General features: G+C 40.4%; 3 protein-coding genes across 3 annotated transcripts in view; 2 read left to right on the top strand and 1 right to left on the bottom strand.

Moving 5' to 3' along the window:
• The window catches only part of plcd4a (phospholipase C, delta 4a), a 40,567-nt gene extending 32,793 nt beyond the window's left edge, over nt 1-7,774 (top strand). The window contains exons 13-16 of the mRNA XM_055165818.1: nt 580-758; nt 1,655-1,787; nt 2,891-3,040; nt 5,331-7,774. Coding sequence (XP_055021793.1) covers nt 580-758; nt 1,655-1,787; nt 2,891-3,040; nt 5,331-5,419 — 551 coding nt within the window. The 3' untranslated portion in view covers nt 5,420-7,774. The remainder of the gene's footprint in view (nt 1-579; nt 759-1,654; nt 1,788-2,890; nt 3,041-5,330) is intronic.
• A 679-nt stretch (nt 7,775-8,453) lies between these two features.
• Nucleotides 8,454-25,486, top strand: part of slx9 (SLX9 ribosome biogenesis factor) — a 53,504-nt gene continuing 36,471 nt past the window's right edge. Inside the window, exons 1-2 of the mRNA XM_020920814.2 lie at nt 8,454-8,757; nt 9,855-9,981. Coding sequence (XP_020776473.2) covers nt 8,569-8,757; nt 9,855-9,981 — 316 coding nt within the window. The 5' untranslated portion in view covers nt 8,454-8,568. The remainder of the gene's footprint in view (nt 8,758-9,854; nt 9,982-25,486) is intronic.
• LOC129407204 (uncharacterized) lies at nt 11,256-12,442 on the bottom strand. The gene has a single exon (XM_055147678.1). It carries the CDS (start codon nt 12,363-12,365, stop codon nt 11,274-11,276), a length of 1,092 nt encoding a protein of 363 aa, XP_055003653.1. The 5' UTR covers nt 12,366-12,442; the 3' UTR covers nt 11,256-11,273.

Genomic DNA, 25,486 nt, shown 5'->3' with positions numbered 1-25,486 from the left:
CCAGGGCTAAATCAGGACTAAACCAGGGCTAAACCAGGACTAAACCAGGTCTAAACCAGGACTAAACCAGGACTAAACCAGGTCTAAACCAGGACTAAACCAGGGCTAAATCAGGACTAAACCAGGGCTTAACCAGGGCTAAACCAGGACTAAACCAGCGCTCTAACCAGGCCTAATCCAGGACTAAACCAAACCTAATCCAGGACTAAACCAGGGATGAACCAGGACTGAACCCGGACCAAACCAGGACTAAACCAGGACTGAACTAGGACTAAATCAGGGCTAAACCAGGACTAAACCATGACTAAAACCTAACCTGTCTAACCCACTCAAGCAGAAAAAAAACAAAACAAAACCAGGTCTTGTCGAGGACTTCACCCAGATTAAAACCACCAGGACTAAACCAAATTGCTCAACGTGTTTATTTATTTTTCCTGCTTCTAAACATCAATTTTGCTCTGAAACTTTGACCCAGAATTAAACCAGGTCTAGCCCAGGACTGAACCAGGTCTTGCCCAGGAACCAAACCTATCCAACCTAGTAATAGTTCAAAAATATATCTCCCTTGTTTTGTTGTAGTTGCGTTGAACTTCCAAACAGCTGGAGAGGGCATGGACCTGAACGACGGCCTCTTCAGTCAAAACGGCGGCTGCGGCTACGTCCTGAAGCCCGGTTTTATGAGAGAAGCCGAGAGGAGGTTCGACCCCGACAACCCACAGAAACTGGACGGATACCAGCCCCTCACCCTCACTATACAGGTTACACTATTTTATCTGTAAATTCACAAAATGTCTAAAAATACTTTCTGTAATTTGCAGTATGAATAAATGGTGTTAATATTCACTACTATTACTGCAGTACTAATACTTAAAATACTCATTCCTGCATGTTGAGGTTGTCAAAAATATCTCGAGTTACAGGTTGGAGTTTGACGATCAATCAACCAGAGCCAGGATTAATCGAAACTAAAGAATCGACTCATTACACTAAACCGATTCAGATTCAACAATGATGATTAAAAACACACTTTATTTAGACAATAGAATGTGATTTTCAATATTAAATGTACTTACTTTTCTAGGACTAAGACTTGGGACTCGACTTGGACTCGGAGGTCATTGACTTGGGACTTGTCTCGGACTTGAGCCCTGTGACTCGAGAAGATTTGAAGATTCGTTGACAAAAAGCTATTATTAAGCGCTCTTAAATCTTAACTCTTTCTGTTCTCACCGTTAATAATTCACACTCTTGTCAAGGCATTTTAAAAGGATAAATTTGGTGGTGCTTTGGTTTAAAGACTTGAAATGACTTGAAGCTCAAAGCAGACGACGTGGACTTGACTTGGACTTACGGACCAGTGACTCGAGACTCGACTTGGACTTGAGGTCAAAGACTTGAGACTTACTTGGTCCCACCTCTGGCGTATAATCGTCTCTGCGCTCTTATACTTGTTCTGATACAGCTCAAGATCTTAAGACATTTCATATCCATTTCTGTCCTGTGAATGTGACTTTTTTAGTATCGATACCTGCTCAAAAGAGTATCTAGATTCAATACTAGTTTTAGTATCGATTAATATCTGATTTTCTACTTTTAACAGCCCTACAGGTATATAGTACAAGTTTATATAAATATCGTGATGTGTGTTTTACAGGTGATCAGTGGACAGCAGCTGCCCAAAGTGAACATAAAGGAGGGCTCCATCGTGGACCCTCTGGTCCGAGTGGAGATACACGGAGTCCCTCTGGACCAGAGCAAACAGGAGACCAGGTGGATCGAGAACAATGGTACAGTCAGCATGTTTTAGTGTAAAATATTAATAAGAAATGCACCGCGAAAGAGAATATCTACTCACAATATTTAAAATGGCTTTTGTTCAGAATATTAACTTCTATTGGATGAGTGGTTTTGACTGGAGTTGTTTAAAGCTACCAGCCCTGTTGTATTCTCACATATCACCACTAGATGCGTCTACGTCACAAAGCCGCGTGACCTGGTGTTTCTGCCGCCATATCGGAGGTCCAACCATCCGTCTGGGCCAACGTGTAGTATTTATGTGCGATAACATTTGAATTGAGTAACAAAGGTTTTGACCTGCGTTGCTATTGGATGTTCTGCCCGGAGTCAATCTGCTAACGAAGGAGACCAAAGTATCTTTCTGTGGGATCCCGGCTGATAAAGATCGCAGACAGAGGTGGATAGGGGACATAAAAAGAGAGGGATGGAGCCCACTGAGTGCAATTGTCTGTGCAGTCAATATTTTACTTCTGGTGTACAGTAAATGAAATGATAGATACCAAAACTATTATTTTCTCGTAGGTATGAAGAATAATAACCCACTTTCACCAGATTACGTCCCGTCATTATTCACGTTCAACCCCATCGCCAGTGAAAGACAAAGCAAAATGTTCGCTTATTTCCTCTGAAAGAAGATCTAACATGAAAAAACAGACACTGGAGGTTGGGCACAGAGCGAGCGTTGATTAAACTAACAAAGCGTCCATCGGAATTAGATCGGGATCTATTCCACAACCCCGGAGGACGACTTCAGCTTTATATCTTTCTAATAACGGCTGATCTAACGAGCTGGCGATTTTGGATCGTTTGAGCTGTTTAAAGTTGCCATGATTATATTGAAATGGAAGGACACCATCCGGATCAACCCCAGTCTTGACTTTCAGTACGGCCTCCAAAACATTAAATCACGTGACTGCTGGTTGGGAAAAGGCAGAACATCATATTGAATATTTAAATGTGACTGAGTGAAGCTCCTCTGTTGGTTTATTTTGGTTGATTTAGAATTCATGTCGCCGTCCAGGTCCACGGAGCTGGACGTGGAAATGAATTGAAAGAAGACAGAGAATTGAAATATATTTACTTTTTCTTTCAGGTTTTAACCCGGTCTGGTACGACACCCTTCGCTTCACGATCCACGCTCCAGAGTTGGCCCTGGTTCGATTTGTGGTGGAGGATTACGACAAGACCTCGAAAAACGACTTTGTGGGACAGTACACTCTCCCGCTGAGCTGCATGCAACAAGGTGTGTCAGATGCCCTCCCGTCCTCCTCCTGTATCCCTGTGTGTCAGATGCCCTCCCGTCCTCCTCCTGTATCCCTGTGTGTCCGATGCCCTCCCGTCCTCCTCCTGTATCCCTGTGTGTCAGATGCCCTCCCGTCCTCCTCCTGTATCCCATCTCTGTGTGTCAGATGCCCTCCCGTCCTCCTCCTGTATCCCATCTCTGTGTGTCAGATGCCCTCCCGTCCTCCTCCCTGTATCCCATCTGTGTGTCAGATGCCCTCCCGTCCTCCTCCTGTATCCCTGTGTGTCAGATGCCCTCCCGTCCTCCTCCTGTATCCCATCTCTGTGTGTCAGATGCCCTCCCGTCCTCCTCCTGTATCTCTGTGTGTCAGATGCCCTCCCGTCCTCCTCCTGTATCCCTGTGTGTCAGATGCCCTCCCGTCCTCCTCCTGTATCCCATCTCTGTGTGTCAGATGCCCTCCCGTCCTCCTCCTGTATCCCTGTGTGTCAGATGCCCTCCCGTCCTCCTCCTGTATCCCTGTGTGTCCGATGCCCTCCCGTCCTCCTCCTGTATCCCTGTGTGTCAGATGCCCTCCCGTCCTCCTCCTGTATCCCTGTGTGTCCGATGCCCTCTCCAGAAAGGGTCCAGTGCAGAGAACAGATTTCCCTACAGAGACAATAAATTGTTCATTTACCTTAACCTCCTGTATCTTTGTATGTCAGATGCCCTCCCAAACTGCGCAGTTTCTCTTTAAATGAATATTTCTTTCCTCCACCTTTTTTTTAAAGCAAAACAGAAGTAAATAGGAGGGTTTCAGTCACGTGATCACGATGATGCGCGAATATGGAGGGCAGGAAGTGAAGACAAACACGGCTCTGGAGAACACAGACATGGAGAAGAGTTCTTATTGTAAGGATTTAGAGCCAGTAGCGAGGCAAAAGTACGAGCAGTTAGTTGACAAATATATTGGGCGTGACCCCATCTTATTGAAAATGAGAGAATTTTCAACCGAAGTAAAAGATTTGCCGAGAATCGAGGCAGAGGATCGTTTGGTCTTCGCCGGGGTGTTTCTCTTATTTTATGTGTATAGACTGTTATAGGAAAAACTGCAGTGTATCGACAGTAACCTCTATCTGAACTATTTAATGTCAACAAACGTCGTTAGCCGTTAGTCGTTAATGATTCGTTTATGTGTAGGTAAACTACAAAAAACAGTTTAGCTTTGTAACAAACCTTTGTCGAAGTGGTCACTGCAGACACGAGCAGTAGCGAATTCTGCTCCTCCCGACCGTAAACAGGTTTGTAATCCACTTTTTACGGCGTTGTTCTGTCAGATTTTCCCATTTCTGACCTTTGTGGACGACTATATTCGGTACTCTAAAAAAATCGCTTTTCCTTCTCTCAGTTAGAACGATTGGCACAGCCGTAAACTACACAACACATCGGCATTTTCCTCCAGTCAGTTCACTTCCTGCCCTCCATCTGATTTTGCGTGCTGACAAACGTAGCCCTGTGACCCAGATATTAACATAGTGAAATATTGTCTAAAAAAATTGCTGACTACCTGACTAAAAACCAGTCATTAGTTACAACCGTAATTGGAACAAGGCCATGTTTATATTTCCAGCTTTTGAAATATCTCTCCATCTCCTCCTGTACTGTATTTTAACCATCCATTTTAACCATATCCCTGTGTGTCAGATGCCCTCCCCCAGATGCAGAGTGTACCTTAACCTTAACCTCCTTTATTCTTGTGTTTCAGATGCTTTCTCAAACTGTACATTTTCTCTTTCAATTTATATTTCTTTTTTTTTTAAAGCAAAACAGAAATAAATATTATCTAGTGAACTATATTCTCAAAAAAGTCGACTACTAAACCAGCCATTAGTTACAACCCTAATTGGAACAAGGCCGTATTTATAGTCGACTCTTTTGAAATATCTCTCCATCTCTCGTTTTCCATTCTTCACTGCATTTTTCCTCATACATTTCCGCCATTATTTTTAATTTTGCCGCGTCTGCACCGCTTTACGTCAGCCTATAATCTATTACAGAATAATTTTATGCTTCGCTGGCTCCAGAAGTCAGCGTTTTCTCCCCCCTCTGTCCTCTCTCCCTCCTGCTGTTTTTGCACTGCTGACCGCTTTTGTTTCGCACGTGGGCTCGCGAGGCACCGGTCGCATCAGTCTTGCGGGTCTAATTTTACCCAGAGTTCTGCAGGTGCGCGCTGGGGACGTTATTAGCATACGCGGTAAATGTCAGGTGTACGACGTGGAGGAGAGGAGGCTAACCTTTTCTTCTGTGTCCTCAGGTTACCGCCACATACACCTGCTGTCTAAAGATGGAACCAGCATCCCCCCCTCCTCGCTCTTCGTGCATATTCGCATCACTGAGCTGTAGAAATTCTGGAAAATACATTTATATTCGATCGTTTAAAGGCCCTTTACCTGATTTTTACTGTTTTAAAAATGTTACAAACACAACTAGTTCAATTTAAAACAGTTTGCAGTTGTCCAAAGTTACTCCTTATGCATTTGGAGCTCCTAATTATCCTAATCATCATAAGATCTTTTCACAATTTGCTGACACCAGTGCAGAGTTTCGGCGTCATGATAAACCTAGCAGCAACTAGCATGCTAACCGAGTGCTTCCTGATTCTCAGACACAGACAGGTCACAGCAGTTTTATTTTATTTTGACCCCAAACAGAAAAGCAGAAATAAACATCCAGTCAAGTGTACCGCAAAACATTACAATATCAGGGTTCCCACGGTCCATGGAAATCCTGGAAAAGTCGCAAATGTCATTTCCCAGGCCTGGAAAAGTCATGGAATTTTGTAAATTTAATGAAAGTTTTGTAAAAGTCATGGGATTTTAGTATCTCTTTCACAACTACAGCTTTTGGCTGTTGTGATTATTTCTGAACGTCTGCGCCTTTTGTTTAAAAGAGACGACAATAAATGCACTGACAGGATTTTGAATGTTAAAAACTATAATCCCAAACAATAAGGTGAGTGGAAAGGGTTAACATTTCATATTTAGCCTTAAAAGTCTGATCAGTTCTACACATGTAGGTGCAGTAAAGTCATGGAAAATTCACTTTAGGTCATGAAAAAGTCATGGAAAATTTTTGAATTGTTGACAGTGAAAATTTGACTAGACGGCTACTGAACCAATTACTACCCTAACGCAAATCATTAAAATATACAATGCACTTCCTGATTCTCAGCACACTGCAGACTTAGAGCTGCTTTTACAATATATCTGTATTAGAGCAAGAAAAATTCAGCTCAAAATGAAACATGAAAATACAAAATCAGGTACACGGCCTTTATATATTGACACCTGAAAACACTGCACTCAACACTAACTGAAGTGTATCCATTTTTATGTGATTTTATGTAGGACTGGGGTTTTCTGAGACCCTCATAACAACCCCGGACCCCTTATTGTAAAATGCAACTGACACATAATGAAAAAGTGCTGTATTCAATCGGGATGTAATGATATCCAAATCTCACGGTACGATATTTATTGCGATATTTTGAAGAGGCTTATATAATTATAGCTGGGACACTGTTTTGCTTTTGAAATACCTTGACAAGATTTTGGTGTGAATTATTTCCATCATAATCCCAGGAATTCAAGTCAAAAACATATTTCTTCATGTTGTCTGCGCTGAAATGAATCATGGGATATGTAGTTCTCTGTGTTCATAAGCTGTTGCTGCTATAAAACCATGTATTTAAACAAAAGAACGTGTAATTCAATATATTGTGACACCCCACGATATCATTGTGAGACTTTTGACGATACGATATCACGATATTTTGGTTATTGTTACATCCCTAGTATTCAAGTGTGTGATCCACCTGCTTGTCTCCATGGAGATTATATTGCTTTACGGATGTTCCACAGTACGGTACTGAACTTCTTTCTACTTTCTATTTTTCTGCTTTCTATCTACTTCCATGAGGACAATCAGATGAGGCTGCAGGTCAGATCTGTGGAGAGGCGAGCCCGCACACTGTAAGAATACATGTTTTTTTTGGTGTCTTTGAGCAATAAAAACACAGATAATAGATAAGGTTGGAAACAAGTGTTGGACCTTCCACCAGAAAAGTTACATAGTACACCTTTAAACTGATAAGACATTTGAAATCTAGTTGATAAATCTATTTATTTAAATTATTTATTTATTTGGTTATTTAACCTTATTTCACATTTCAGTTAAATTAAGAAAATATCACTATCACTAATAGTTAGGACATTTCTGTTATATTTATTTCAGAATTCTACTTCTAAACACATGCATTATTCTTAGCTTATTTATGTATTTTTTCAATGTTATTTTTATTTTAGTTAGGTTGTATTTCATTGGATGGCATAGTTGTAGTTAGTTGTAATTAGGAGGGTTTAGTCTGTTTAAGTTTGTTTCCTCTCTGTAACTCACCTTTAAATGTTTAACTACTTCATACTTTAATCATTATTTGTTGTGGTATAATAATAATACTGCCAAATGTATTGTGTTTGCATGTTGTGGGCTGTGACTTTAAATTAGATTTTTTAATTTGTTGTTAATTATGAATTATTAGTAGTATGAACATTTTTGTGATTGTAACATTGTTTTGTGTTGACAAATGTGCCACAGTAGGTTTAGGGACCATTCCATCAGTATTTATCATAGCACTACTTCACTTACATTTTATTCCATAGTTTTTGCTTCATTAGTAAAATATTATCTTTTTTTTTCTTACATAACATGATTTCCGAACTCGTTTTTAGTCCTTTATGTGTCATTGTATTGTTTCATGAGCGGTGTTGTACATACCGTAATACCCATAGTGTAATTGTGTTTTGATATGTCTATTTTTGTATAAAACCATGTACAATGTTTACTTTGTGTCTTTGTTGTTTTTATTGTGAAAAGTGTCATATTATTTAAAAAGAAAAAGTAAATAATTATAATAAACTGACTTTGAACAGAAAACTGAAATTTTGATAAACAGTTTTTTAATATAGTTTTAAAAATCTTACTCAGATTTTAAAAAAAATATATTAAAAATGCTATGAAAAGTTCAAAATAGGCCGTAATTTACAAAGAAATATACTGTATATTACAAAAACAGATAAATATTAAAATTAAATGGCACAACTGTGAAGCGGAACCTTTCTTCATCAATTGCGTTCTTTCGGAATCTAAACGTTTAACACCGCCATAACGCTGTTGAGCTAAAAGCTAACAGCACTAGCACTTCCTGATGTTTTTCATATTAAAACCAAACTTTTTACTATTTTTATGTTTGAACTTGAACAGAGATACATTGAAAACTTTACGCATATTTTAATACATGTATTTCCAAGTCAACTATGTCCCGTTAGCCCAAATTTTATTATTTTTTTTAGCAAACGAATATGACCGATTTACTCGACTTCCGGTGGTAGGACGTCCGGTTTGTTGACTTTACAGAAACACATGTGGTTCTTGTAGGCTGCTGTCAGTGTGTTGTTTTTGGTGTGTTTTGGCAGGGTTTGTAGCGAAAAAAAAAAATGGTGGGTAAAATAAAACACGTCCGACAGAAGCTGCACCAGGAGGCGGTGAAGTTCGAGCCCAGTGTCCGGCAGTCGACGCCTCTCCCCGGGTTCCCCACAGAGAAACCCCCCGTGATCCTCCTGGGGAAACAAAACACAAGTCCAGCTGAAAACAAAAACGAAGACACTGCTAAAACTACTCCACAGGTTTGTATCAGTATAAATATGTGTATTAAAAAGTAAAAAATATTTCAAATGACACAGCAATGCCATTCTTTTGTATTTACATTTTACATATTTCTTATTTTTATTACTTTTTTGCGACTTGCTACTGCATGTGGCCATTGAGAGTTCATTTTTGTCAGTTTTTGTTAGTTACAACGTAGACTCAGATTTCAGTTTAGATATGTTCTTATTTGTACTAATTAGGGGTGTGCAAAAATATCAAAATATCGATATATCGTATTGTTTAATGTGATGATACAGTATCGATATTATGGGCTGCTGTTTCGATATCACCAAGAGAATTTTTTGGTATATTTTACTAAATTATTTTGTTACAGCGCTACAGTTTTGTTGTTTGTTTAGAGCAGAGGTGTCAAACTCAAATTTAAAACCGTGACTAAGTTGTGGGCCAAACAATATATTTAATGAACATTTTTAAACAAATCTTTTCTTATTATAAATGTGTAATAATAGTTTTGCTTAAACATTGAATCCAGAACAAGCCAAATATAAAATAATAGCAAGATTTTAAATAAGTAATGTCTCTATAGTCGATCTGTAGCTCTAATACATGTTTGATATGATCTCACGGGACAAATATAATTATATCGCGGGCCAAATTTGGTCCCCGGGCCTGGTTTAGAGGAAGAAAACTTGTTTATTCAACACTTTTGACATTTTAACAGTTTTGATAATTAAAATATGTGTTTGTTAATAACTCTGCACAAGGAGTGGTTTAACAACGACTTTTAGTATCACAACCATCATTTAGCCTTTATTTTTTATTAGACCATATCAATTTGAAATATATCGTATTGAATCATATAAAATCGAAAGTGCACAGTATCGTATCATGGCCTATGTATTGAGGTATGTATCATATCGGCAACTTTTTAATGATACCCAGACTTACTAATAATATTATCTGCTCTAATTTATTTGTAACAGTTCCTAGTACATTTTATTAACATGTATTTACTTATTTAGCATATTTCGGTTTTAGTCAAGTCACTCTACTGCATGAGAAAGTCCTTCATAACATCTTCACCCTTCCTAAAATAGTCTCCTCGTGTGTGTAGACCCAGACCACAGCTCAGACCTCATTTCCATCGGGAATCTTCTCCGGAACAAAGATCTCTGCAGAAGCCCTAAAACAGACGCTAAAGTTTGAACAGCCTCCAGATCTGCCTCCAGAGCCCAAGAAAGGTAAGAAAATCTCTGACAAAAAAGTGTCCATGGATCCAAGGACTGTTATTATAGTGATTAACAATTTAAAACAAATTATTATGTCTTTTGAATGGGAAAAAGTCCATGAAAGGTTCTACAGCAGCAGGAAGGGTGCTTTTTTCTTTTTTTTGTTCATTTTATTTTTAGGTTGTTGACCATTTTAGACAAACTTATTTTCTGATATAATTAACTTATTTTGAACCAAAGACTCAAGCTTTTGGCCTTTGACCTTTATAAGACATGTAATAACTGCTGCTATTATTATTATTATTATTTTGTTGTATTTGGATATTGACATTATTTCTAGATGTTGTCGTGGACTCTGCCATCGTCATTGGAGTTGTATTATTTTGCATGGATATTGGCATCTCCATAGTAAATAAGCTCTATCTGGACCACAAAGCTGTTTTAAAGCCTCTCAGACAATCAGAGCAGTGTTGACTTGTTGTTGCACACAAACATTGAACATTTTACACCAACGAACCAGCCTTATTTCATATTTATATTCATATAAACCTTATCAGTTTAGTTTGTGAATTACCATATTTTTCGGACTGTAAGTCGCACTTTTTTTTAATGGTTTGAGTGTTTCCTACGACTTAGAATTAAAATTTTCACACTGAAGCGTTGAAAGGCTCTGGTCTTGTGTGTCAGTATCACACCATTACTTCTGTACCACTGAAAATTCGAAACTTAAGTGACTTCATTGACACCAAAACCATCCTGTCGGGATTCAGAAAGGCCAGAATAATTCTAACTGGAACTGACGCTGAGTCTGACGACAGCGACACAGAAGAGGAAGCGGCGCTCTGTTTACCTCCGGAAGTCGAGGAGTTGCTCAAAAGTGACACTGAGGATGAAGAATTGAATGGATTTAGTGATTTGGAGTGAGATGGAGAGTGAGAAGAACTGTTCATATGTGACATTAACAGTCTGTTGTTCTCTGTTCTGCTGTTTTTATGTCGGTTCCTGGTCTCTGATTTTATTTAAAAAATGCCCCCAAAAAGTGCAACTTGTAGTATGAAAAATACAGTACACATTTGTTACTTTTTACTCAGTTTATTGCACTAAATTGCAGTTACAGTTTAATCTATATCTGTGAATTTGTTTTAAGCGAGTATCTCTTACTAAAAACTGCACAGTATATTGGGATCTGTGTGCTTGCTCAGTATTTTTTATTATTTTCACCAACACTTCTTGGGGTCTCGTCATCCGCGGTTGGGTTGTATCCTCTCCAGGAAGTTGACCGCTCCTGTCCTGTCGTTCGCTGGTCAGACTGAAGCCCCATGCAGTGGTAGAATGTTCTGGTACATGTCCTGACACTTGCATTGTGCCTGCAGAGCCCTCCCTTGCTCCTCTAGCTCTCTTTGTATCGCCGAGACACACCTTCTCGCCACCTCTAGCTTGGCGTGGACCTGCCTGTGCATCCTCTCCAGCCCAGTCGCTATGGAGCTTAAATTGTACTTTTGTAACATCAGACTGTTGTGCGCTTGATCGTTACACAGTTCGTTGTGTTTTCTTTTATTCAGAGCATCAATGTTATTTGCGTTTTCGCAGGCTCTCGCTTCGCAGTTCCTCATTTGCTCCATCACCTTCCACAGCGTCTTCTGAAGCTCGTCCATTTCGTTTTGTGCGTGCTGCAGCTTCCAACGCGTCTGCTCCTCCTTCTTTCGCATGTCGTGGGTCCGTCTCCTCATGGCCCGGTTCGTGCTCGACCACTGGCGACCGCACGCATTTCGCAAATTTGTCAACGTGAACTGGACGTTTTGGCGCAGGCTCGCCGATCTTCTCAGCAAACTCTGACACGTGTTTTGCATCTTGTCGCACTCGGACTTCCACTGATCGTAGCTGAGGGGTCGCTGTTTGCGTCCAGTTTGCGAGATTTGCAGCGAATTCGTGTGCGTCATGCAGCCCGCCATGATCTCAGTCGCTTCGGATTTGTCTTGGAAATTCGTGTAGAGGTGGTTATGGATGTCTTTTAGCGAATCGATTTGACCGTAAAGAAGATCGATATGATTTCTCAACGTACTGATAATCTGGTTGGTTAGCCGTTTCTCGTTTTTCAATTCTGCGTACACGTCATCGCACACAAACGGACCGAAATCTTCTTTAAACTTCACACACTCAGCGATAAAACGAGCGTACGTCTGCCTGTCCTCGAGCTGGGCCTCTACGTCGAGTTTCAGCCGTTCCAGCGCGTCCACTTCCTGCCCCACGTGCTGGATGCCGAGCGCCGTCAGCGACTGCCACGTGGCTAGTTCTTGATGGCGGGTCACAAGGTGATGGGAGGTGATGTGGAGTTCGGAGAGCATCGAGGAGAGGTCGACGTCGAGGGCGCTGGCGGTTTCGTCGCTGAGGTCCATGAGCGGGGTCGGAGTGAAGGGGTTTTGGAGAAAGATCTGGTTGCAGCATTCCAACAGTGATTCAAAACCGTGCAGTGGACAAGCTCTCCTGGAAAAAAGAAAAGTTATGTTAGAGATGAGGAAACCAGGACTAAACCAGGACCAGAGCTAAATCAGGTTTAAAATAGGTCTGAACTCAATCTTAACCAGGGCTAAACCAGAACCAAACAAGGACTGAACCAGGTCTAAAACGGGGCTAAACCAGGACAGAACCAGGACAGAACCAGGACTGAACCAGGAAAGAACAAGGACTAAACCAGGACAGACCAATGACTAAACCACAACTGAAGTAGGGCAGAAGAAGGTCTAAACCAGAACTAAACCAGGACTGAACCAGCACTAAACCAGGACTAAACCATGACTGAACCAGGACAGAACAAGGACTAAACCAGGACTGATCTAGGACTGAACCAGGACCGTACAATTTTTCTTCTTTACTTAACTAAACCAATTTCTTAAGCAACATTCTTATTTTATTTATTAAAAAAAAAAAGAAAGAAAAAGAAAGTTATTTTAGAGATTAGAAAAAAAATACCAAATTGCATTTTTTATTTATTTTTTTTACAATTACTGCGGTTATATTGGCAGATTTTGTTTTAATAATAGGATTCTCTTCAAATGTCCTCATTTATTCCTCATATTGAAACATGTCTATTTTTAGTTTCATTTTATTTTGTCTTATCAAAAAACAATAAATGATTTTCGGTTTTAATTTCCTGAATATGAACAATACAGACTTTTAATTAGCGCAGTTATTACAAAAAATAGACCAGTCAGTAATTCTTTTTAAACTACTTTGGACACTTTTAGCCTTGGTATTTTTATTATTTCATTCAAAGTATTTATTTAGAGTTTAAAAATGACTATATATTTAGAAATATACATTTAAAGCAATCTTATTTTTAGCATTTAAAAAGAATTGTGTTTAATTTTTGTCATTCTAGCTTAACATTTCCTCACAAAAAACAACAAAACAATAAAATAAACTGTTTCCTGTTTTAATTTTAGTTCCAAAAATCCTTAACCTAAACTTAAATAACTTAAATCTTCAAATTTCTTACCTCATTTTTACTCCTTTTAATAAAATGCGCATTGAAAGTCTGAACACAACAGTAGAAAAATTGTCTGTTATGGTTTGAGCGTTTCCGTGGCAACAGTGTGTAGTTTATTTTTATTTATGTTAATTTATTTTGACTTGATTTAGGAAAATGCAATTTGGCTTTATAAACAACACTTCTATTGCATTGTGTTGGGAAATATAAAAAAATAAGTTTAATTATGATCTTTTTAATGAATAGATTTTAAAATGAAAAGTAAAATGAAGCATATTTTGATGCTGATCACCATGGAAATGGTTGTTGGAACTTGTAGGCCAATGTGAGTTCTTCTACCAGGACTAAAACAAAACTAAATCAGGACTAAACTAGAATTAAAGCAACACTGAACCAAACTGGGTCAGAACCAGGTCTAAAGCAGGTCTGAACATAAACTAAACCAAGACTAAAATGGGACTAAACCACAAAAAAACAGGGCTAAATCGGGTTTAAACCAGAGCTGAACCAGGAGTAAACCAGGTTTATACCAGGTCTAAACTAGGACTAAACCAGAACTAAACCAGGACTGAACCAGCACTAAACCAGGACTAAACCATGACTGAACCAGGACAGAACAAGGACTAAACCAGGACTGATCTAGGACTGAACCAGGACAGAACAAGGACTAAACCAGGACTGATCTAGGACTGAACCAGGACCATACAATTTTTCTTCTTTACTTAACTAAACCAATTTCTTAAGCAACATTCTTATTTTATTTATTAAAAAAAAAAAAGAAAAAGAAAGTTATTTTAGAGATTAGAAAAAAAAAAACAAAATTGCATTTTTTATTTATTTTTTTTACAATTACTGCGGTTATATTGGCAGATTTTGTTTTAATAATAGGATTCTCTTCAAATGTCCTCATTTATTCCTCATATTGAAACATGTCTATTTTTAGTTTCATTTTATTTTGTCTTATCAAAAAACAATAAATGATTTTCGGTTTTAATTTCCTGAATATGAACAATACAGACTTTTAATTAGCGCAGTTATTACAAAAAATAGACCAGTCAGTAATTCTTTTTAAACTACTTTGGACACTTTTAGCCTTGGTATTTTTATTATTTCATTCAAAGTATTTATTTAGAGTTTAAAAATGACTATATATTTAGAAATATACATTTAAAGCAATCTTATTTTTAGGATTTAAAAAGAATTGTGTTTAATTTTTGTCATTCTAGCTTAACATTTCCTCACAAAAAACAACAAAACAATAAAATAAACTGTTTCCTGTTTTAATTTTAGTTCCAAAAATCCTTAACCTAAACTTAAATAACTTAAATCTTTAAATTTCTTACCTCATTTTTGCTCCTTTTTAATAAAATGCGCATTGAAAGTCTGAACACAACAGTAAAAAAATTGTCTGTTATGGTTTGAGCGTTTCCGTGGCAACAGTGTGTAGTTTATTTTTATTTATGTTAATTTATTTTGACTTGATTTAGGAAAATGCAATTTGGCTTTATAAACAACACTTCTATTGCATTGTGTTGGGAAATATAAAAAAATAAGTTTAATTATGATCTTTTTAATGAATAGATTTTAAAATGAAAAGTAAAATGAAGCATATTTTGATGCTGATCACCATGGAAACGGTTGTTGGAACTTGTAGGCCAATGTGAGTTCTTCTACCAGGACTAAAACAAAACTAAATCAGGACTAAACTAGAATTAAAGCAACACTGAACCAAACTGGGTCGGAACCAGGTCTAAAGCAGGTCTGAACATAAACTAAACCAAGACTAAAATGGGACTAAACCACAAAAAAACAGGGCTAAATCGGGTTTAAACCAGAGCTGAACCAGGAGTAAACCAGGTTTATACCAGGTCTAAACTAGGGATAAACCAGAACTAAACCAGGAAACTGTATCACAACTAAACCAGGATGAAAACAGGACTAAAACAGGTTTAAACCAGGTCTAAACTAGGGCAAAATCAGGTCAAAACCAAGGCTTAACCAGGACAGAACCAGGTGTAAACCAGGCCTAATCCATGAATGAACCATGACTGAACCATAACTCAGCCAGGACTGAACCAGGTCTAAACCGGGACTAAACCAGGGCTAAACCAGGTCAAAACCAAGGCTTAACCAGGACTGAACCAGGACTAAACTAGGACAGTACCAAGACTAAACCAGAACTAAACCAGGACTGAACTCCGACAGAACTAGGACAGAACCAGGACTGAATCAGGATTGAACCACGGCTGAACTAGGACTGAACCAGGACTAAACCAGGTCTAAACTATGTCTAAATCAGAGGTAAACCAGAACTAAACCAGTACTAAACCAGTATTAACTAGGACTAAACCAGGACTTAATCGGGATTGAACCAGGACTAAATCATGACTAAAACCAGGACTAAACCAGGACTGAACCAGGACAGAACCACAATTAAACCAGGACAGAACCAGGACTGAACCAGGACAGAACCACAATTAAACCAGGACAGATCAAGGACTAAACTAGGACTAAACCAAGACTTAACCAGATCTCAACCAGGACTAGACCAGAACCATACATTTTTTCTTCTTTACTGACCTAAACCCATTTCTTACCCAACATTTTTATTATATTTACACATTTTAATCCCAATTTTACCTCAAACCTATTCTCCTTTTGTCCACTAGATGGCACTTCCTCCCTTACATTACCCCGTTTACACCACCAGCTCACGTGTGGCTTCCCTAACGCCACTAATTCACCTTTTTTTTTTTCTTTCTTTTCCTTCTTCTTTTTGAAACGATAGATTTTAGTTGAAGAAATTGGCGCTGAACGGACGGACTCCAAAGGCCGCGTGTAAATGATACGACTTCACAGAGCGTAGAGGAGGATGGGAGCCCGGTTGCTAAGCGCAGTACAGAGCATGAATCCTCTCCAGATGAGCTATTTATAGACGAGGTACAAATTTAGCACACCCAAGGATCCAGGCGTTAGCGCATCGTCACTGTTTGCTGACTTGGCCTTCTGCAGACGACTGTAATCAGCGTCAGAACGTCGAGTAATAAAGGTTTTGTTTGAGGAAATAACATTAGGCCGTGCGGAGAAAGAGCTGAGGTAAAAGTGATAAAGGAAGTGAAAATGACAGGACTAAACCAGGACTAAACCAGGTCTAAATCAGGACTAAACCAGGACTAAATCAGGACTAAATCAAGACTAAACCAGGACTAAACCAGGACTTCCTCAGACGACTCTAATCACCATCATAATATAATGTAATAAAGAGTCCAGAAATAAACAAGGACTAAACCAGGTCTAAACGAGAACTAAACAAGGACTAAACCAGGTCTAAACGAGAACTAAACAAGGTCTAAACGAGAACTAAACAAGGTCTAAACCAGGTCTAAACACGGACTTTATCAGGACTAAATCAACATAATCTAAACCAAGACTAAAATGGGACTAAATCAGAAATAAACCAGGGCTAAATCGGGTCTAAACCAGAACTGAACCAGGACTAAACCAAGACTGAAGCACGACTGAACCAGGACAGAATAAGGATTAAACCAGAACTAAACCAGGACTGAACCAGGGCTAAACCAGGTCTAAATCATAACTGAATCAGGACAAAATAAGGACTAAACAAGGACTAAACGAGGGCTAAACCAGGACTGATCCAGGACTGAACCAGGACTACACCAAGACTAAACCAGGACTAAATCACGACTAAATCACGACTGAACCACGAATGAACCATGACAGAACCAGCACTAAACCAGGACTAAACCAGGACTAAGCAAGGACTAAACCAGGACTTAACCAGGACTAAGCGAGGACTAAACCAGGACTAAACCAGGACTAAACTAGGACTTAGCCTTCTACAGACATCCCTAATCACCATCAGAATATAATGTAATATAAGGTTTTGTTTGAGAAAATAACATTAGACTTTATTGAGAAAGAGGAGAGGTAAAAGTGATAAAGGAAATGAAAATTAGAGAACTAAACCAGGACTAGATCAGGACTAAACCAGGACTTTAGCCTTCTACAGACAACTACAATCACCAAACGAATTACAGAACGTAATGTAATAACGTAATAATAAACTGAGAAAGAACTTTGTAAGATAAAACTGACAAAGGAGATGAAAATTACAGAACCAAATCAGGACTTAAATGACATTAGGGCTGGACGAGGACTAGACCAGGACTAGACCAGGACTAGACCAGGACTTCGCCTTATACAGACAAATGTAATCACAGTCAGAACATAATGTAATAAAGGTTTTGTTTGAGGAAATAACATTAGACTTTATTGAGAAAGAGGAGAGGTAAAAGTGATAAAGGAGATAGAGGACTAAACCAGGACTAAACCAGGACTAAACCAGGACTAAACCAGGACTAGACCAGGACTAAGCCAAACAGACAACTATAATGACCATCATTATGATATAATATTGGGTTCTGTTTGAAAAGACAACATAAGATTGCACCTGGTTCAGTTCTGGTTTAGTCCTGGTCCAGTCCTGGTTCAGTCCTGGTTTAGTCCTGGTCCAGTCTTGGTTCAGTCCTGGTCCAGTCCTAGTCCAGTCCTGGTCCAGTCCTGGTTCAGTCTTGGTTCAGTCCTGGTCCAGTCCTGGTCCAGTTCTGGTCCAGTCTTGGTTCAGTCCTGGTTCAGTCCTGGTCCAGTCCTGGTCCAGTCTTGGTTCAGTCCTGGTTTAATCCTGGTCCAGTCTTGGTTCAGTCCTGGTTCAGTCCTGGTCCAGTCCTGGTCCAGTCCTGGTTCAGTCTTGGTTCAGTCTTGGTCCAGTCCTGGTCCAGTCCTGGTCCAGTCCTGGTCAGTCCTGGTTCAGTCCTGGTCCAGTCCTGGTCCAGTCCTGGTCCAGTCCTGGTCCAGTCCCGGTCCAGTCCCGGTTCAGTCTTGGTTCAGTCCCGGTCCAGTCCCGGTCCAGTCCCGGTTCAGTCCCGGTCCAGTCCTGGTCCAGTCCTGGTCCAGTCTTGGTTCAGTCCTGGTTTAGTCTTGGTCCAGTCCTGGTCCAGTCCTGGTCCAGTCTTGGTTTAGTCCTGGTTCAGTCCTGGTCCAGTCCTGGTCCAGTCTTGGTTCAGTCCTGGTTTAGTCCTGGCCCAGTCCTGGTTCAGTCTTGGTCGAATCCTGGTCCAGTCCTGGTCCAGTCCTGGTCCAGTCCTGGTCCAGTCCTGGTCCAGTCCTGGTTCAGTCCTGGTCCAGTCCTGGTCCAGTCCTGGTTCAGTCCTAGTCCAGTCCTGGTCCAGTCCTGGTCCAGTCCTGGTCCAGTCTTGCTTCAGTTTTGGTTAAATCCTGGTTCAGTTGTAGTTTAGTTCTGGTTTAGATGCAGTTTAGTCTGGACTTCTGGGTAATAATATCGGTAAATTGGTCTTGTCCTGTTTTATTTTTGGTTGTTCAATAATAAGTTTTACATGTCTGTCCTGGTTTAGTCCTGGTTTAGTCCTGGTTAGTCCTGGTTTAGTCCTGGTTTAGTCCTGGTTTAGTTCTGATTTGAGTCTTGTACATGTGCTTCATTGTGACACAGGAGGAAATGAACAATCTGTTGGTCTATTGGGATTTGACCCCAGACTAAAGAGGGTCATAGGTCAATCAGTGGGGGGGTCAGACCTTTGGGAGGAGGTCTCACTTGGTTCTGGTTTAGTCATGGTTTAGTTCTGGATTGGTCCTGGTTTCATCCTCTTTTAGTCATGGTTCTGTCCTGGTTCAGTCCTGGTTCAGTCCTGGTTCAGTCCTGGTTCAGTCCTGGTTCAGTCCTGGTTCAGTCCCGGTTCAGTCCCAGTTTAGTCCCGGTTCAGTCCCGGTTTAGTCCCGGTTTAGTCCTGGTTAGTCCTGGTTTAGTCCTAGTACAGTCCTGGTTCAGTCCTGGTTTAGTCCTGGTTTAGTCCTGGTTCAGTCCCGGTTTAGTCCCGGTTTAGTCCCGGTTCAGTCCTGGTTCAGTCCTGGTTTAGTCCTGGTTAGTCCTGGTTTAGTCCTAGTACAGTCCTGGTTCAGTCCTGGTTCAGTCCCGGTTTAGTCCCGGTTCAGTCCTGGTTCAGTCCCCGTTTAGTCCCGGTTTAGTCCCGGTTTAGTCCCGGTTTAGTCCTGTTAGTCCTAGGTTTAGTCCTAGTACAGTCCTGGTTCAGTCCTGGTTTAGTCCTGGTTCAGTCCCGGTTCAGTCCTGGTTCAGTCCTGGTTCAGTCCTGGTTCAGTCCTGGTCCAGTCCTGGTCCAGTCCTGGTTTAGTCCCGGTTCAGTGCCGGTTTAGTCCTGGTTTAGTCCTGGTTTAGTCCTAGTACAGTCCTGGTTCAGTCCTGGTTCAGTCCTGGTTCAGTCCTGGTTCAGTCCCGGTTTAGTCCCGGTTTAGTCCCGGTTCAGTCCTGGTTCAGTCCTGGTTTAGTCCTGGTTAGTCCTGGTTTAGTCCTAGTACAGTCCTGGTTCAGTCCTGGTTCAGTCCCGGTTCAGTCCTGGTTCAGTCCTGGTTCAGTCCCGGTTCAGTCCTGGTTCAGTCCTGGTTTAGTCCTGGTTTAGACCTGGTTTAGTCCTGGTTCAGTCCTGGTTCAGTCCTGGTTCAGTCCTGGTTTAGTCCTGGTTTAGACCTGGTTTAGTCCTGGTTCAGTCCTGGTTTGGTCCAGAGTCATTTGAGCTGTGATTAGCCTGAGGACTGCGGCCGGCCTGTCGACTCTTTCACAGAAACAATAGAAACTGAAGATGAGTATTGATTTTTAAACAGAAAATAGTGACAATTCTCATTTAGCCTTTGAATGGAGTCCTTGTTCTCCGAGACCTGATTAAATCCTGGTTTAGACCTGGATTTAGACCTAGTTTTTAGTCCTGTTATTTTAGTCACTTTACCTACATTTTTATGAATTCATCTTTTACCTGAGCCCCATATTTACTTTGTCTTGGTCCTGTTTTAGTTTCAATTTAGTCCTCTTCTTTATTTTTAGTTTAGTCCTGATTTAGTCCTTGATCAGGTTGAGTCCCTGTTTAATCTTGGTTTAGTCCGGATTTAAGATAAGATACATTTTATTGTCCCACCAGTGGAAATTTTTCTTGGGCTCAAAGTACAAGGTGCAAAGATCTAAACAAATACAGTCTAGATAACAGAATCATAGTAGAAATTACTTTATGAATGTTATTTTATTCATAAAATAAAATGTAAAAGGTTTATTATAGTCCTGGTTTAGTCCTGGTTTAGTTCTCGTGTTACCTGCCTGTCCACCAGCCTGTGCAGTGTTCCTTTGCATTTCTCTCTCTCTCTCTCTGTTTCTCTCTCTTCCTCCCTCTTTCTCCCCCTCTCTTCCCTTCCTTGTCTCTCACTCTTTCCCTCTCTCTGTCTTTCAATCTTTCTCCCGCTCTCCCTCTCTCCCATCTTTATCCCCAGCTCCCTCCCCCTTTTCGCCCTCTCTTTCCCTCCCTCTCTCCTTCTCTCTCTCCTTTCTCCTCTCCTCCCTCACTTTTCCTCTCTCCTCTCTCTTCTTTCCTGTCTCCCCTTCTCACTTTCTCCCTCCTCTCTCTCTCCTTTCTCTACTTTCCTTTCTCCTCTCTCTTCTCCTTTCTCTCCTCTCTCCTTTCTCCTCTCTCCTTTCTCCTCTCCCTTCTTCTCTCTCCTTTCTCCGCTCTCCTCTCCTTTCTCCTCTCTCTCCTTTCCTCTCCTTTCTCCTTTCTTCTCTCCCTTCTCCTCTCTCCTTTCTCCTCTCTCCTGTCTCCTCTCTCCTCTCTCCTTCTCCTCTCCTCTCTTCTCTCTCTCTCTCTCCTCTCTCCTCTCCTCTCTCCTTTCTCCTCTCCTCTCTCCTTCTCTCTCCTTTTTCCTCCTTTCTCTCCTCTCTTCTCTCTCATTTCTCCCTCCTTCCTCTTCTCTATCTCTCCTCTCTCTTCTTTCCTCCCTCTCTTCCCTCTCTCTCTTCTCTCTCTCCTCTCTTCTCCCTCTCTCGTTTGACTGCACAGATCTGTCAGGTTGGTTCTCGTCAGCGCGCCCTGAATGTGGTGGACGGACCATCGGAGCGTGAAGTCTGAGGAGCGCCCGGATTCGCTCCTATAGTAACCAGGACAGTTACCAAACCACAACACACAACACAACACACAACACACACAACACAGAGCACATGCTGAGCGCGCAGAGGTCAGGGGTCAAAGGGCGTCAACCACCACTACACCACACATTTGGGAGGCTTACGTCAGCATTTTCCTCTTTATGATTAATATAAAATCAACTTAACATTCAATAAATTACTGGATCTAGTTTGTGATTTATGTTATAATGTCGTTTCCTCATCACAAACACACCAGGAGTTGTGTTTTGTTTCATTCACACATGTTTAATTAACTTCTCTTAAACCAAACTGTTCCACCTTCTGATGTCTTTTTAAACTCTATACACCTTACAGCGGGAGTCTCCAACCTTTTTTCTTCGATGAGCTCCTTTACAAAACGAAAAATGCCAGAGAGCTTCTAGTTTTAGACGTCACAAGGAACAGAGTCACAGTGAGTCTCAGATGAGGTAGAGTTAGATGCCCATAAAACATAAACCATTAACGGTTTATTAGTGCACAAATTCAGGCATCAAAATGACACATGTGTAACCGTAAAAGGTATTTATAATTAATCAAATTTTACTTACTCAGCACAAAACGTGTAATTCATGAATCCCTTTGCGAGCGACTTGGAAGGGGATGGAGATGTACCGGTCGCCTGATTCATCAGTCGGTTTCACTTTGAAGAAACCGTCTGACCTCGCAGTATTAGGATTTGTTCGCTCGACGGTAGGCGGGTACTTTTTTTTATTTAACCAATTGCTGCTATTTGGTCGTGGCGTATGTAATGCTCCAAATCCTGTAGGAAGAAGGACAATGACGTCTTTCCCCTTGATAAAATTCACCAAACATTCTCTTTGTTTCGACTTTAAATCCTCGATCTCAGGAATCGTTGACAACACAGATTGTCTGTCTCATCGCTGATTGGCTGGTGCCCGGATTCGCACTTCCAGGGTTCTAGCAAACTGTCTAGTGTACTCCGATTCCTGACCTAGCTGATGGAGAGAGTCATGGCGAGCCTTAGAGTAGGTACAGTTAGATGCCCATAAAACATAAACCATTAACCGTTTATTAGTGCACAAAGTCAGGCATCAAAATGATGCATGTGTAACCGTAAAAGGCGTTTATAATTAATCAAATTTTACTTACTCAGCACAAAACGTGTAATTCATGAATCCCTTGGCAAGCGACTTGGAAGGGGATGGAGATGTACTGATAGTTATACAGATGAACAAACTAGGATTAGTCAACATGTGTGAATGGCCACGTTTATATGATGTTTTTTAATTCCGAATTAATTGTTCTGAATTACCTTATTTTTAGGACTAGAAGTCGTTCTGGAGTATAAGTCGCACCAGCCAAAAAATGTGTAGTGAAGAAGAAAAAAACATATATAAGTCGCACTTTTTAAGGGAAATTTATTTTATAAAATCAGAGACCAGGAACCGACATTTCATCTTGAAAGTCAAGTTCTAGTAAAAACAATAAACAGAGAACAACAGACTGAATAGGCGTCTCGTATGCTAACGTAACATATTAACAGTTATTCAGATAACTATAGCATAAATAAATATAGCATAAATCACTCTAAACTTTATTTCTGCTGCTCAATTATCATTTTCTGCTGCATATTTTGCTACTTGCAGCAGGACAGAGGCTCTTTCTGCAGGAGACATGCACAGAAAATTGACTCACAAGCCTAGAGCACCTTCTCGCGGCTATCAATCCAAACCATTAAAAAAAGTGCAACTTATAGTCTAAAATTTATGGTAAATACTCTGGAAAGAATAATTCTGAATTGAGGTTTATCTGGATCCTACGACCCACGTGGATCAAACATATTAAAGAGGACACAGGAGGTGAACAGGTTATAAAAGTAAAAGTTGCTTTTATTTTCAAGTTAATTTGAATTTACTTTAAAATCGCTAAAACCCCTTCCGTGCCCAAAAACAAAGTAACAACTGAAAGATCTAGTGAGCCGGCCAAACAGAACAAAAGGATGCAGCACTGGGCAATAGAAGCCGGTAATGACACCACTAACCTGAAGGACAAAACGACCCCAAACTAACCTTATCAAACAAAAGGCAAAAACAGTACTGCCAGTCCCACCAGGTCAAACACACAATAGGATGCACAAAGGGGCGCCAGTACCTATAGTACAGCAGAAAACACGTTAAATCGTCTTTATTTAATTCCGCTCAGCGTCTGGGGGTAGGGAAGTTTCTGATCGGACAAAGACACGAACGTTTTTACGTCGACCGGAAGAAAACACACACTTCAGCTACTACCGACTTTTCTGTCATCTCAGTTTGTCATTACGCCACGGACACAAACACGATCCAAACTTTTTTCTCGGTCGTTCCGATGATAATTGCGCAACAGCTGGAGAATTCTCTCATCGCGCTTTACGTCTGTCGGCTGAGGAGGAGAAGGGAAGAGTGTCGGAGAAGTGAGGAAGAAGACAAGCTGAGTGTGAGGCTGCTCTACCTCAGCCCACTCCCACATCCTGCTCGCAAATCCAAAGAGACGTGGAGGAAAGTCCGAAGCCAGGACTGGTGGAGCCGGATCGAAGGGCGACGCAACGAGCATGCACTGAACGACCGGAATTATTTTTAAGAAGAATAAACTTCCCTAACATACGACTTTAAAATCAGAAGAAACCACCCACTTTCTTCGGAATAAAGTTCAATTACGAATTATCATTTTCATAAGGAATTAAGTGTTTACATGTTTTTTTAAAAGTGGAATTCATTTTTATTCAGAATTAAATCATTTTTATTCATAATTAAAGCTTCAAATGAAACAAAACACAACTCCAGGTCTGTTTTTGAGCAGGTAACAACATTATAACATGTCTTAAAGCTCACAATAAAGCCCTTTTGCGTAATAGGACCTTTAATACTTTTTACTTTTTTCCACCTCCAACATCTGTTCTCTCAGTGCCCTTTGACCTCTGACCTCCTCACACTTCACTGTACATCTCCACTGTCCCCTGTAGGACACCGCCTCCCGGCACCGTCACTGTCTTACGTGTCGCGGACGCTCCGGGCCACGCCGTATGTTATCGTATGTTAGCGAGCGCATATGGAAGGGCTCAGATAGCATCCGTCAGTGCCGCCGCCGTCAGCGTAGCCCCCTCCTCGTTTTTGTCTTTATGAAAAATGAGCATGCACTTGTGGTCCAATGAGGCGTGAATGTCATGACTTTGTGTGGCTCTGAGCGAGAATCACATCTATATGTCCAATAACGCGCGTCTGTCACTGCGGATCGGCCCTTATGGTCAAATGCACTCTTATACGATGGAAGGATGGCACGCAATACTAGGCTTTATACGGGCTATCAAATACTGCTGAAAGACTATCAAATACTGCTGAAAAGACTATCAAATACTGCTGAAAGACTATCAAATACTGCTGAAAGACTATCAAATACTGCTAAAAGACTATCAAATACTGCTAAAAGACTATCAAATACTGCTGAAAGATGATCAAGTACTGCTAAAAGACTGTCAAATACTGCTAAAAGATGATCAAGTACTGCTAAAAGACTATCAAATACTGCTAAAAGATGATCAAATACTGCTAAAAGATGACCAAGTACTGCTAAAAGACTATCAAATACTGCTAAAAGACTGTCAAATACTGCTGAAAGACTGTCAAATATTGCTAAAAAACAATCAAATACTGTTTAAGACGATCAAATACTGCTAAAGGACTGTCAAATACTGCTAAAAGATGATCAAATACTGCTAAAAGATGATCAAATACTGCTAAAAGACTATCAAATACTGCTGAAAGACTGTCAAATACTGTGAAAGGGTTGTCAAATACTGCTAAAAGATGATCAAATACTGCCAAAGGACTATCAAATATTGCTAAAGGACTAGGAGTGTGCAAAAATATTGGAATATCAATATATCATTTATTTTGATGATACAGTATTGATTTGTTCAATAAAGGACAATCAAATACTGCTAAAGTGAAATAATACAAGTACTTTAAAGGGCTTGTATTGTG

The sequence above is a fragment of the Boleophthalmus pectinirostris genome, unplaced genomic scaffold (genome assembly GCF_026225935.1).
Source record: "Boleophthalmus pectinirostris isolate CB_2022bp ecotype Guang Dong unplaced genomic scaffold, ASM2622593v1 HiC_scaffold_11, whole genome shotgun sequence".
Classification (NCBI taxonomy): domain Eukaryota; kingdom Metazoa; phylum Chordata; class Actinopteri; order Gobiiformes; family Gobiidae; genus Boleophthalmus; species Boleophthalmus pectinirostris.
Note: the sequence above shows the minus strand (reverse complement) of the source record. Positions and strands in the feature narration are given on the sequence as shown.